We start from the raw sequence: 14926 nt of genomic DNA, 5'->3' as shown, positions 1-14926 counted from the left end.
TCCGTATTTATCCCTAAATCATATTTTCGAAATGTCTCTTGTATAACGTGATACTTGAGTGGATGTCTCACAGAATTCTCTAAATCGAGACGGTCCAGCTCAACTTCAGTACTGCATTTTGCAAGAAGTGTACAACCGATTTTATGAAGCACAAACGTGACACTTTACTTTATGACCTTTTACTAGCATTTACAATAAATTGAATCCACCATTTGAGGCAGTCTGTGGAGTTTATGTCTTTCGTTGGTTTCAGGATTTGCACTACTTCGCATTCCGTCCTGCAGACAGGATCGTGGCATCATGGACGGCCATAGACCGCGTGACAGTGGACAATGGATGCCTAGAGGTAATACCTGGCAGTCACAAGGGCATCCTTCTTCGTCACGAATACCCGCGATGGGAGGTGAGTGACTTCAACGTCATTATATATTGGAAGGGAAAGGCTGGTATTTTATCCAAGTTCGCAGTCTCGGACACAGGAACATTTTCATGAAAGATACTATGACAGTAAGCATTAGAAGGTTATATTACCCATTTCAAAGAAGTTACGAGAAGAAATTCATGTTATCGTGTTTGATCAATGTCTGATGTTTTCTAAGAATGTTACTATGAAAGGCTTGTGTTCTTTCCTGCAGAATGGAGTAAATAAGGCATTCCATGGAGTTCAAGGATTTGACCACTATCCACGCATTCCCCTGGAGATGGAGCCTGGTGACACAGTGTTCTTCCACCCTTTATTGATCCATGGGTCAGGCGTAAACTCCACAAAGGTACTGAATAGTATATTGAATCCATAATTCTACGTTCAAGGGTTCAATATATGAAGATTTTTTTTGAAGATATAACAGAGCTGTGTATCATAAGATTTATAAAATCAATGAGTATTGAATTTTCATGACCGTATTGTAATCGAAATTGACTTCCGACCAATTAGGTCGTGTTACATACATATGGTACGTGTTGAAGAAATGTTGTGGGAAAGTTGTGAGTTCGGATCCCACTGGTGTCCGGGTGGCCACTTTTGTTCTGTGCTTAACATCTCTTCGTGCTTGTCCCGCGGTATAGGGGTAGCGTGCCTGCCTCTTACCCGGAGACCTCGGTTTCGATTCCCGGCCATGCCTCGGATTTTTACCTCGATCTGAGGGCTGGTTCGAGGTTCACTCATCCTGCGTGATTACCATTGAGCTATTGATGGTGAGATAGCGGTCCTGGTCTAGAAGGCCAAGAATAACGGCCGAGATGATTCGTCGTGCTGACCACACGACACCTCGTAATCTACAATATTTCGGGCTGAGTGGCGGTCGTTTGGTAGGCCAAGGCCTTTCGGGGCTGTTTCACGATGGGGCTTGAGATTAACATCTCTTTAACACGTACTATACGTATGTGACACGACCTAACAGGCTGAGAGTCGATTTCGTTTATAAAATCCTTGCTCCAAAGCACTATCAAAGTTTTATTCATGAACAGAAGAACAAAATAAACACGCGACACACAGTATCTCTGTGAAGCTAAGACTAGTTAACTGGTATCGCGTACGTAAGATGAAAGAAGTCAGTTTTGTACTTCGTCATATTCAACTTTCGAAAATCTCTGTATTGTTTTAGCTGTCCTCCACGAACTCGTTATCCTTCAATTGTGAATTTTTCCCTTCTTCCCTTACTCTGGAAGTCGTATGCTTGACATGCGAACAACATGGCCAGCCCATCGAAGTTGAAGTTTGGTAATCATTTTATCAATGCTCGTGGCATTGGCTTCTACCAAAGATTCTGACTATTTTTCTAAGGTCCTGCCATGTTACTCTTTATTCTAAAACATCGCAGGTATTGTTTCTAGATAGTTCAATTCTCCTTTATAAGTATTCCAAGTCTCGCGCCCGAACGTCAGTGGCATATAACTTGGTCAGGACAATGAGGCCGAGGTTGTCGAAGACCTTTTCAAAGAAACAACGAAACGCTGCACTAGCGCATTTGATGCGGTAATGTGCATACATCTGTAATTGTCGAGGTAAGGCAACCAACGTATGCAAAGTGTTCGTCATTTTGTTAGGTTTTACCGTTGATCGTGATAGAAGAGACTGCCTCGTTCGAATTTGGTGGACATTGGTAAAGAATCTCTGCTTTGTAAATGCTCTGTTCCAATCCGATACTGGTAAATGTTTGGTTATATGAATTCAAAATACTTTGTAGGTCATATACTGGATTGACTAGAACACCTTCTTTCTCAGTTCGATAGCTGCTTTTGGTCTTGGCGCGCAGTTTGCTATGATTAGATAATCCGCCAACAAACCTATACACTATTTCCGCACCAGAAGAAAATCTTCCCTCAACAATCTGCTGTATCTTCTTCATAAATATAGGATTACATATCCTTACCTGACTTTCGTTATGATACAAAAGGGCTCTCCAGGTTCGTTCTTGCCGAGATCAGAAGCACTCATATTGTCGTGGAGCAGTCGAAGCATTTTAAAGTATTTCGGTGGATATTCAAGTGAAGTTCCGATTTCCGATCCTCCAAAGAGCTACTTGGTTTACAGAATCGAAATTTTTGTGAGGTGTATCGAGAAGATTGGTTATTTGTAATTACGAATAAATCCATGTAGAGACTTCTCAAGCCAAAGAATACCACTAAAATATTTAAGAACTGTCATATTATTGTAATCAACTTAAAAATAATGTCATTAAGCGCTCTTTGACTCTAAATATTCCGATATCCTCACAATAAAGAACCAAAGAAGAAGAACGCCGTGTATAGGGGCTGCTTTTTCTTGCATTTGTTAGCCACTGAAGTCCATATCGATTGTAGGCTTACCTCCGTTGGGTATAAAATCACTCTGCATTTTCCGTAAGGACTCTCCTGTGAGTGTTAGCAGACAGTTAAACAGTACCCTCGTTAAAAAAACTAATTCCTGCAACAGAGTGTGATGATTCTCCTCTACAATTCCCTCTATGAGCCTTGTCTCTCTTTTTGAAGATGATTACGTTTAAAGCAATTCGTAAGTAAGCAGGGATGTTTTTCGTGTTCCAATTTTTGGAAATGAGCATATTTATTTATTTAATCCGTTTACCCTCCAAGGTTGGTCCTCCCCCCCCCCCCCCCATCACAGCGAGGAATCTCACCTCTATCGCCTCATTGGTCGTGGAGCGTGAGATATTTGGTCGGGGGGGACAACTAGGCAAGAGTACCAGTACTTCTCCCAGGCGGCCTTACCTGCTCTGCTGAACAGGGGCCTATTGGCGGATGTGAAGTTTGGAAGGGACAGGCAAGGAAGAGGGAAGGAAGCGGCCGTGGCTTTAAGTTAGGTACCATCCCGGCATTTATCTGGAGAAGAAGTGGGGAAACCACGTAAAACCACTTTGAAGATGACTGAGGTGGGAATCGAACCTCCTTTACTCAGCTGACCTTCATCGGCTGAGTCGAACCCGTTCCAGTCTTCGTGCCACTTTCCAAATTTCGTGACAGAGCCTGGAATCGAACCCGATCCTTCGGCGGTTGACAACTAATCACACTGACCACTACACCACAGAGGGAAATGAGCACATAGGTACGCATTATTTAGTACGGCAACAAACACTCCTTCAGATATTCGATTCTTGCGCGGCATGTTTGGATTCTCGCTTCCTGCGCAGTGCTCTTTCATTCAACAGGGCTGCCGGTAAGCTATTTCCTGCCATTGTTGTGGTTCATCATGGGAATGTAGTGAAATGTTCAATGTATCCTAATTTTAACTGACTCTCCACTCTGGCATGCATTGTTATATCGTATATTATCTTTCTGCCCTAAAACCATATCAAATTTCATGGCTGCGTTGAATGGTTTATTTTTTGAAAATCTGTGCCGACTGGGCACTAAAGAGAAATGAAAGGACTATTATACCTACAGTCGAACCTCGATATCTCGAACCTCCATTACTCGAATTTTCAGTATCTCGAAGTAACTTAAGCTTCCCGGCCGTTTGTCCTATTTTTCACGTGTATTTATTTCTCTATTACTCGAAATTCTGTTACACGAATTTCTCGATTTCTCGAAGCAAACGTTTACTGCGTTGAAGCAAAAAAATACTCAGTAACTCGAATTATGTACAACATTAACTGTGCAATACAGCATTTGTTGTTTGTGAGGAACAGTTAACAAGTAAAGAAAGGGTTACAGTCATGCTGGGTGCTAATATGACGCGAACCGAAAAATAGACTTCTACTGATCGAAAATCCGCGAAGCTTCGCAGTTTCTTGGGCGTGAATCATTACCGCTCACGTACGAAAGACGTGGATACAGTAATAAGCATCATTTACGAATCTTGGCTGCGTGGTACTGATGAGAAGTTTCAACGTGAAGGGAGGAAAGTCGTCGACAACTGTCCTGCTTATCACAAGGTGCTCATTCTGGAGTTAAAGACAGTACGCATGGTCATCTTGTAACCAAACTTAACATCCGAACTACAGCCCATTGACCAAGGGGTGATTAATAACTTAAAGCATTCCAATAGGAAGAGTGCTGTTCAGAGAATTCTGAGAGGAACTAAATCCGAAGAGGCATTTACGGACATTAATCACTTACAGTCGATACCAATGCTGAGTAAATCGTGTGCTGATATGAAGCAGGAAACAACTGAACTGCTTCCGGAAAGCAGGATTTTTAAGGTGACTCAGGAGCTTCATAATACGAAGAGGAAGAAGTCAGTCGTATTCCTGAAGAATGAGTTGTGTACCAGCAGCTTGTTAACTGGAAAGCTGATTTTGAGGCTTGCATAAATGTGGACTCAGACGTTATAGTGGCCGAGCCTCCTATGGATACCGTCAACGTCGCTGAAGAAGAAGAAGAAGAAGAAGAAGAAGGTTATGCTTGTTGTTTAAAAGGACCTAACATATATGTCATCGACCCGAAGAAGAAGAAGTTTACAACAAGATGAGTTGGAGCTACCTTCTCCTGTACCGTCAGCAGAACGAGGCGTTAAGTGCAGTGGCTATTCTTCGAACCTACTTACGGAGTCAGTAGAATATGAATCACAGTGTTTTTCACAGCAATAAATGTTGTTGAGATGTATGTGGAAGAAAAGAACGTTAACAGTAAAGCCACAAGAGACTAACGGATGTTTTTTCCAAAGGTGTTACTGTATTCTAGCCGGCCCCGTGGTGTATGGGTAGCGTGCATGCCACTTACCTGGAGGCCCCGGGTTCGATTCCCGGCTAGGACAGGGATTTTTACCTGGACCTGAGGGCTGGTTCGAGGTCCACTCAGCCTACCTGATTAGAATTGAGGAGCTATCTGACGGTGAGATAGCGGCCCCGGTCTAGAAAGCCAAGAATAACGGCCGAGAGGATTCGTCGTGCTGACCACACGACACCTCACAATCTGCAGGCCTTCGGGCTGAGCAGCGGTCACTTTGTAGGCCAAGACCCTTCAAGGGTTGTAGTCCTTTGGGGTTTTGGTTTTGGTTACTGTATTCTGTCTTCTAAAAGTTACCTATAATTAGAGTGATGTTGTAAAATACGAGTTTGTTAGTATATTTTGAAATACTGTTAAAAATACGTACAGTGGAACCTCGGATTGCGAGTAACTTGGTCTACGAGTGTTTTGCAGGACGAGCAAATATTTTAAATAAATTGTGACTTGATAAGCGAGTGAGGTTTCGCAATACGAGCGTCACGATTACGTACGTTTCCACCTCCCCTGTGCCTTTGTTTTCCCCTCCCCCTGTCATTCTCTTTCCTGGTAAAGTGTGTGTAATCATTTCCCGCGCTGGACTTCAGTTGGCGTGCCTCGCTCGCATAGTGAACACCGTTTGAGTGTACATTTTTGTTTCTGTCATCTGTGATATAACTGTTCTGCAACGATGGGCCCTGTGAACGAAAAGAAGGCTAAAAAGGAATTCGGTCAGAAGAAGGAGAAGATTACAGTGGATGAATCTGTTCTATGACAATGCAATGTCACATTTTCGTGAAATCCTCAAAAAGAGGCAAAAGCAACAGTCATTGGACAGGTTCCTCGTTAAAGTTGCACGAAAAGGAAACACTTCCAATGAGCCAACCGATAGCAGTGATTCCGTTAGTGAAATTCGTGCTACACAGTAACTCTTCTCATGTCATCTCTCGTCTCCCTCACACCAACAATGATTATATTGTAAGGTAAAGTGCAGTTTAATTGCTTTACGTTATATTTTGTTTTAGAAAAGTTATGCTAATAAATGTTTCTGTTTTTCGGACGAATCATCCGAGTTTCAATAGTTTCTTATGGGAAAATTTGCTTTGATATACGAGCGATTTGGATTACGAGCATGTTGCCGGAACGAATTATGCTCGCAATCCAAGGTTCCACTGTATTCAGTATAAGCCGGTAGATTCATATGCTTCAATTATGAGCTATACGTGCTCAAAAACGGTATTCTCTATATCTCGAAATTTCGATCATTCGAAATACTCTAAAATGTAGCTCCCGAGGTGATTTGAGATACCGAGGTTCCACTGCATTTGAGAACAAAGTTCTTAATTTTCTGTGTTTTATGTTCAACAGGGCTTCCGGAAAGCTATTTCGTGCCACTATGCTGACTCAGCCTGCGAATACATAGAAGTGCGAGGAACATCCCAGGAGAATATAGCAAATGAAGTGTCAGCCCTTGCCAAGCGAAGAGGATATGATATGGACTTCAGGGTAAGTGAAAGAAGCAAGTAATGAAATAAACAAAAGCCAATATTGCAACCGATAAACCAGACATAAGGCACAACTAGAATCCAATTTAGTAATTCACCGACCGACCGACCAACAACCAACCAACCCACCCATTTAAACATGTTTCATTCTTATCATCGCCAATATGTTCCAAATGATATTGCTGCTTGAACAATTCAGTAGCTTAGCCAGGATCGGCCGATGGGAGAGGTTATAGTTACAAAGTGCTGGTAGAACAGAGTGAAGCTGCGTGCGTGGTGTAGGCCTATGCGTGACTTGTCATTGTAAGGTCACTGATACAAGTGAATTATGGAGTTATTCAGAATGCAGTACACTACAAAATCTACATTAAAATACAGAATAAAAACACTACGATCAAGTTCAACAGTTTTACAGTGAATTGTACACTGACTGACAGAGCAAATGCAACACCAAGAAGGAGTGGTCAGAACTTTATGCCAATTGCAGGGTAAACTGACGTCACTGAGGTATGCTCATGATGTGAAATGCGCCGCTGTGCTGCGCACGTAGCGAACGATAAATGGGACACGGCGTTGGCGAATGGCCCACTTCGTACCGTGATTTCTCAGCCGACAGTCATTGTAGAACGTGTTGTCGTGTGCCACAGGACACGTGTATAGCTAAGAATGCCAGGCCGCCGTCAACGGAGGCATTTCCAGCAGACAGACGACTTTACGAGGGGTATGGTGATCGGGCTGAGAAGGGCAGGTTGGTCGCTTCGTCAAATCGCAGCCGATACCCATAGGGATGTGTCCACGGTGCAGCGCCTGTGGCGAAGATGGTTGGCGCAGGGACATGTGGCACGTGCGAGGGGTCCAGGCGCAGCCCGAGTGACGTCAGCACGCGAGGATCGGCACATCCGCCGCCAAGCGGTGGCAGCCCCGCGCGCCACGTCAACCGCCATTCTTCAGCATGTGCAAGACACCCTGGCTGTTCCAATATCGACCAGAACAATTTCCCGTCGATTGGTTGAAGGAGGCCTGCACTCCCGGCGTCCGCTCAGAAGACTACCATTGACTCCACAGCATAGACGTGCACGCCTGGCATGGTGCCGGGCTAGAGCGACTTGGATGAGGGAATGGCGGAACGTCGTGTTCTCCGATGAGTCACGTTTCTGTTCTGTCAGTGATAGTCACCGCAGACGAATGTGGCGTCGGCGTGGAGAAAGGTCAAATCCGGCAGTAACTGTGGAGCGCCCTACCGCTAGACAACGCAGCATCATGGTTTGGGGCGCTATTGCGTATGATTCCACGTCACCTCTAGGGCGTATTCAAGGCACGTTAAATGCCCACCGCTATGTGCAGCATGTGCTGCGGCCGGTGGCACTCCCGTACCTTCAGGGGCTGCCCAATGCTCTGTTTCAGCAGGATAATGCCCGCCCACACACTACTCGCATCTCCCAACAGGCTCTACGAGGTGTACAGATGCTTCCGTGGCCAGCGTACTCTCCGGATCTCTCACCAATCGAACACGTGTGGGATCTCATTGGACGCCGTTTGCAAACTCTGCCCCAGCCTCGTACGGACGACCAACTGTGGCAAATGGTTGACAGAGAATGGAGAACCATCCCTCAGGTCACCATCCGCACTCTTATTGACTCTGTACCTCGACGTGTTTCTGCGTGCATCGCCGCTCGCGGTGGTCCTACATCCTACTGAGTCGATGCCGTGCGCATTGTGTAACCTGCATATCGGTTTGAAATAAACATCAATTGTTCGTCCGTGCCGTCTCTGTTTCTTCCCCAACTTTCATCCCTTTCGAACCACTCCTTCTTGGTGTTGCATTTGCTCTGTCAGTCAGTGTATGTTCAGTTTACAATCTAAAATACAATTTTCGAACCTCCTTGGAAAATGGATTCAACAGAACTGTTTGCTTTACAATTATGTCTGTGAATGTTTGTTTATTTAGTTTATTGTTTATTGTCACTTTCTGTTTATTTCCTTTTTGTAAAATTTTCATCGGGGTATAACCCCCGGTAACTCCCCTTCCCCCTCTGGCTACGCCCTTGGAACAGTTCATGGAAAGACAGTGAAACTTCTGCTTTGGGGATTACAAAATGCCCATTTGTTAAGAAGTGTCCACTACTCACACAAACTAAAGCAGATTGCATTCTAGACGTATATGTCCTGTTATTAGCTCTACATAGCCATTCAAACGTTAAGTACCTACTGCCAGTCCTGGTGTTTTCGAAAATCTCCTTACGGAGCTCGATAGCTGCAGTCGCTTAAGTGCGGACAGTATCCAGTATTCGGGAGATAGTAGGTTCGAACCCCACTGTCGGCAGGCCTGAAAATGGTTTTCCGTGGTTTCCCATTTTCACACCAGGTAAATGCTGGGGCCGTACCTTAATTTTTTTTTTTTTTTGCTAATTGCTTTACGTCGCACCGACACAGACAGGTCTTATGGCGATGGTGGGACAGGGAAGGGCTGGGAGTGGGAAGGAAGCGGCCGTGGCCTTAATTAAGGTACAGCCCCAGCATTTGCCTGGTGTGAAAATGGGAAACCACGGAAAAACCATCTTCAGGGCTGCCGATAGTGGGGTTCGAACCTACTATCTCCCGAATACTGGATACTGGCCGCACTTAAGCGACTGCAGCTATCGAGCTCTTAAAATCGTTTCTTTATTCTTGACTTCTACACTAAGGCTAGGGCCACACTTGCGTGATTTCTAGTTGTGTTATTGCGTGAAATCTTGCGTCAAAAATGCACAATATATATTTGGACGGTAACGGCCACACACAGCATGATGATTCGCCGAGGGACACAAGATGCGTCTTCAAGGTCGCCCGCTCGAGAATGGGCCGAGGTCCATTTTGTTTGCGTGTTTTCCTGATCAGTGCAGTGGCTGGCTACATACACTTGCGGAAAGAAGCTGGTGCGATATTGTACTCCTGTTTGAATATTGCACATGGTCTATCTGCGTTCGTTTTCTACTTTCAGCTCGCGAAATTGAATTAGACCAGTCATTCCAACGGGTCCGCAATAATAATGTAAGTTGTAAGTATTTACAGAGCGATGTTTTATCATTATTCTTAATTTAGGAACTATGTCTTCACTGTTGTATAACTTACATACAGTATATGGAATTCTTGGTCGATAAATGGTACACGTTCTTGTGAAGACCTTGTATCACAACTCCAAGACTCTGATCGACTTTAGGGTCCATGATATCTCCTATGGCCTACAATTTCTAGAAAGGAAACACTGCGATGAAATGTTGTATGGCTTTTAGTGCCGGGATATCCCAGGACGGGTTTGGCTCGCCAGGTGCAGGTCTTTCTATTTGACACCCGTAGGCGACCTGCGCGTCGTGATGAGGATGAAATGATGACGAAGACAACACATACGCCCAACCCCCGTGCCATTGGAGTTAACCAATTAAGGTTAAAATCCCCGACCCGGCCGGGAATCGAACCCGGGACCCTCTGAACCGAAGGCCAGTACGCTGACCGTTCAGCCAACGAGTCGGACACTGCGATTAATTCCCTTCATGACAACATACCTGTGTGACTGTATATTTTCTGCTCTCACACAAATGAAAACGAAGTGCAGAAGCGGAACTTAGGTAGAGGCTGATCTTCGATTCGGGTGACTACCGTTGGTCTTTGGAAAACAACATTATCTATCCCATTGATCCAGCAACAGTACCAAGCGAATTTTCTCAAGTAAGTGTCCAGATTCAGAGTGCTGTAATTGTTAGCCAAGTGTCACATTGTTTTATAATGTCTATACATATATAGCCTAAAGTGTCTTTATGTAAATGGAGTTACTGTACATTTTAAAGAAAAGTAAATACTAGTGCTAAATTATACGAATACAATCGAACATAGTAACATTATATCTTTTTTTGTTCACTGAATTCTGAATTCTGTGTTTTGGCTAATTGGATATGAATGCGACTTGCAGACGGGGCCTCAGACCCAAAAAGTTTGAAAAACTCTGAATTAGACAGTCAATTAATAATTTTGGAGGTGCAAAAGTACCCGCACTTTTACGATACAGAGGACCAAGAGTTCAAACAAAGATACATCAAGAGAGATACGTGATTATAAAAACCGGGGTCTGAGTTGGGGGAGACGTTGTGTTTATTTTCCTGATAACATTTTTCAACAAATACCAAAAGCATTTCAGTGACGTCACGGACATTCTGTAATACTCAAAAAATTATCTTGGTTGTCTTCTAGTTTATTGTGTAGGAGAACGAATTGTCCATTTGATAACCTGTCACTTATTATAGGATGGATCCAATATTTTCTTTGACGACGACGACGAACAACCAGACCAGTACATAACGCAACAATGGAGTTATTATTTAAGTGAAATCCTTCCATATGCAGAAAAATTGTTATGCTTTGCTGCTTCACAGTATACAACACACTAATAAAATCACGCCGTGCATGCACGCAAGTGTGGTCACGCGCCCTGTCGTTCAGCTCCGTGAAAACCATGCAGAAACGCAGCTTGACATCACGCAAGCGTAGCCCTAGCCTAACATGCTTTTTCTCTACATCCAGCGGCTAACTCGGTGCACACTTAGCTCCTCTTTCTCACTCAGTTTTATCTGTAGATGATAATCTCCTTCTGTTTTTAGATATTTTATAAAACTTTTGTTAAGAACTTAAGTAGAGAAGTCGTTCAAAGAAGACTGATGTCACTTGTAACAAACGCAGGTGAATGTAAAGTAACTGGCAATAACCAAACTACTGTACCTGATACGCCTACACCCTGCAATTGAAAAATATGTCGAGAACTTTTACAGCGGACATCAGAGACATGTCTAGCAACCCGGGTTTTAAACGTGCCTGTGTGGATATACTAGGAAAACATGAATGAATCATCTGTTTTAATATCACTTGCTTAGATTATTTTCTTAATATTATTACTTGTGTTATTTTTACCGTGTATTTTCTATCTCATTAATTTTATCCTTTATACTTATTTGCATTAAGTGCAGTTGTTTTAAGTCACTGGTAAGTTAAGACTGGTTACACATATCTACTATCAGGATATATAAACCATCGTATCTTTAGGGAATTTCTATTGTCTACTCTGTTGTCAGTTCCACCAAACACACAGACTGTAGCTTCAGTCTGAAGAGTTTCCCAACACTGTAAGTCTCACTCTTTTTAAAATTTCTCTTTCCAGGCATTCTGGGAATTCCGATGTCGCTTGGCAAGAGGAGTGCGACTGAATCTATAGTATATTATGCAGTTTATAGCTACAAATATAGACACTTTTTATGTATGATAACCTAATTTTAAAGTCCTGGTCTTTGCTTCAGATGCTCCTAGGTTTGATTCTCGGGGAGGCGGGGGATTATTAGGCACGTTTGATTAATTCCTCCCGCACGTGGACTGGATGTTTGTGATTTTCATTGTGGGTACACATCTCATCATTACGCGCAACACAGCACTTCACACTATTAACCATCGCAGAAACGTTCAATAGTGAACACATATGGTTGGTGACAAAACCGGCCTTCATCAACACCTCCTAGATAAGAAGGCCTAACAACAGCGTGGTGACGTCACGCTACGGAGGCGATGGCGATGCAGAGAAACGCGGAACATAGTTAAACACAGACATGATTTTAATATGTTTTGCCAATGGAATAATTTATTTACTAACAAATAGCGTTTAAATTTTAAAGTATACTGAATTATACTGTCGTTATTACCGTATTTTAGTGACTCTGCCATTAAAGATAAACAGCAAACAGTTGTAAAACACGACAGCATCTTGCAATGTTAACTTACTTCCGAATTGCCAACAGCACAACAGGATGTTACAAATATATTTCAGTTTAAATAGGCATTATATGATCTTAAAAGAAAACTAGCACGTATAATATTAGCATAGGCCTAACATCTAATCTGACGTAGCATCACTGGCAGTATTTGCACATGAGCCTACAATGTTTCCTCCCTTGAAGTTCATGTATGGTTTAATGAGAATTTCACCTACCATCGATGTTACCAATTTGTCATTCTGTTCGAAACCTTGAACTTTATGTTTTATGTATTCCAGAAAGTATGTAAGTTTCTGTCCTAATATTGGACTACCATTCAGACCGGAGCCTACTCTTTTAAAAGTACTGACATGTGGCAACATTAAATTGCTACTCTCATAAATTTGTAAAAATCGCACGGCGCAAGAGCCCTGAAGGGCTTGGCCTTGACCCTGCTCATCCCGAAGGCCTGCAGATTACGAGGTGTTTTGTGTTCGGCAAGACGAATCCTCTCGGCCGTTATTCTTGGCTTTCTAGACCAGGGCCGCTATCTCACCGTACGATAGCTTGAAAATGTAATCACGTAGGCTGAGTCGACCTCGAACCAGCCCTCAGATCTAGGTAACAATCCCTGACTTGGCCGGGAATCGAACTCGGAGCCTCCGGGTAAGAGGCAGGCATTATATCCCTTCACCACGGGGTCGGCCGTAAATTTGTAAACATGAGGAGATATCAGGCAGAAGGTTGAACAAATAACAAGAAAATCATACACATACTCCTTTATGAACTAAGAAATGTTTTAACTGCAACTATTAAATTAACTGTGGGGACATCATCCTCGGTGTTCAATTCACCAACTAGGACTAGAATTAACTTATTCCTTGAATCTTTCTACACATTGTTACACTCATTCCTTGTAATGCAGCTATGATGTTTTGTAACTAAAGAAAATACAGCATTTGTATTAGTCATTTTGTTCACATATATATTAGAAATATTTTATAGTTTAATAAAAACCATTTAGAATAAAGGCCATGTCCTATTAGATGATTACATATGCTATGTAGTATGGTTGCCTTGATGTATCGACGTACAGAAAAATTACTGACGTTCCCTTCATCACAGTACAACAACCATCAGGTAACAACATGTTTATTGTACTTTTCAGCTGTGTAAGATTGTGGATTGAAATTCTGTGTACGGTATGAGATATGTATTATTTTCAACGGCTCTGTTTATTGCTTCTCTTTCTATTCTACTTTTTTGCCTGGTTCTTCTCTTCAGCTGCCAGAATGTGACGATAAATATGATGGGCAGTCATGGTCTTGGAAGAGGAGTAGTTAAAAGTTTTTCCTGACGATCAGTACCAGTTATTTCCCATAAAATATCACCGACTTTGAAATGTCTGTGGCATACCTTAAAATAATGTATCACCTTGAGCGAAATTCATGCGTTTACGGAGTGAATCGCCCTACACCAACAGCTCTTGTAGGTGGTATGTTTTAATGCGTATAATAATAATAATAATAATAATAATAATAATAATAATAATAATAATAATAATATTATACCGTTGAAATAATGTATTCCATGATTGTGAGCTAACATAACCTTATATCATTGAAGAGTAAATATGCCTACATATCACCAGCTGTTGCGTGTAGTTAAATACGTCATAGGCCTATGCTAATTATGATTGTGTGAGAATGTAATAATAATAGTTACTCACCACTGAGTTATTAGTAAATCTGTACAGTAGTCTTGTCTTGAAAAATGAAGTCAGTAGGGCTGCTGAAGAAATGTTAGGAAGGAAGAAAAGATCAACTAAGAATCAGTGGATAACTCAGGAGATACTAGACCTGATTGATGAACGACGAAAATACAAGAATGCTAGAAATGAAGAGGGCAGAAAAGAATACAGGCGATTAAAGAATCAAGTGGATAGAAAGTGCAAGGTAGCTAAGGAAGAATGGCTGAAGGAGAAGTGCAAGGATGTCGAAGGCTGTATGGTCCTGGGAAAGGTAGATGCTGCATACAGGAAAATCAAGGAAACCTTTGGAGAAAGGAAATCTAGGTGCATGAATATTAAGAGCTCAGATGGAAAGCCACTTCTAGGGAAAGAAGACAAAGCAGAAAGATGGCAGGAGCATATCCAACAGTTGTATCAAGGTAACGATGTAGATAATTTCGTTCTGGAACATGAAGAGGCTGTTGATGCTGATGAAATGGGAGACCCAATTTTGAGGTCAGAGTTTGACAGAGCTGTGAGTGACCTAAATAGGAACAAGGCACCTGGAATTGATGATATTCCCTCTGAATTACTAACTGCCTTAGGAGAAACCAGCATGGTAAGGTTATTTCATTTAGTGTGCAAGATGTATGAGACAGGAGAAGGCCCATCCGATTTTCGGCAGAATGTTGTTATACCTATTCCCAAGAAAGCCGGTGCTGACAGGTGTGAAAACTACCGCACTATTAGTTTAGTATCTCATGCCTGCAAAATTTTAACACGTA

The 14926-nt window shown here is 42.5% G+C and overlaps 1 protein-coding gene across 2 annotated transcripts in view; it reads left to right on the top strand.

Annotated features, from left to right (window-relative positions):
* Positions 1 to 13442, top strand: part of LOC136857098 (phytanoyl-CoA dioxygenase, peroxisomal-like) — a 46783-nt gene extending 33341 nt beyond the window's left edge. The window contains exons 5-8 of one of the 2 annotated variants that reach the window (XM_067135496.2): positions 254 to 403; positions 636 to 770; positions 6508 to 6645; positions 11830 to 13442. In XM_067135496.2, coding sequence (XP_066991597.2) covers positions 254 to 403; positions 636 to 770; positions 6508 to 6645; positions 11830 to 11883 — 477 coding nt within the window. In that variant the 3' untranslated portion in view covers positions 11884 to 13442. The remainder of the gene's footprint in view (positions 1 to 253; positions 404 to 635; positions 771 to 6507; positions 6646 to 11829) is intronic. The other variant, XM_068227599.1, reaches the window with a different exon arrangement.
* The last annotated feature ends 1484 nt before the right edge of the window (positions 13443 to 14926 follow it).

Source organism: Anabrus simplex, chromosome 1 (assembly GCF_040414725.1).
Source record: "Anabrus simplex isolate iqAnaSimp1 chromosome 1, ASM4041472v1, whole genome shotgun sequence".
Lineage (NCBI taxonomy): Eukaryota > Metazoa > Arthropoda > Insecta > Orthoptera > Tettigoniidae > Anabrus > Anabrus simplex.
The sequence above is the reverse complement of the archived record's forward strand: the minus strand, read 5'-3'. Positions and strand labels throughout refer to the sequence as shown.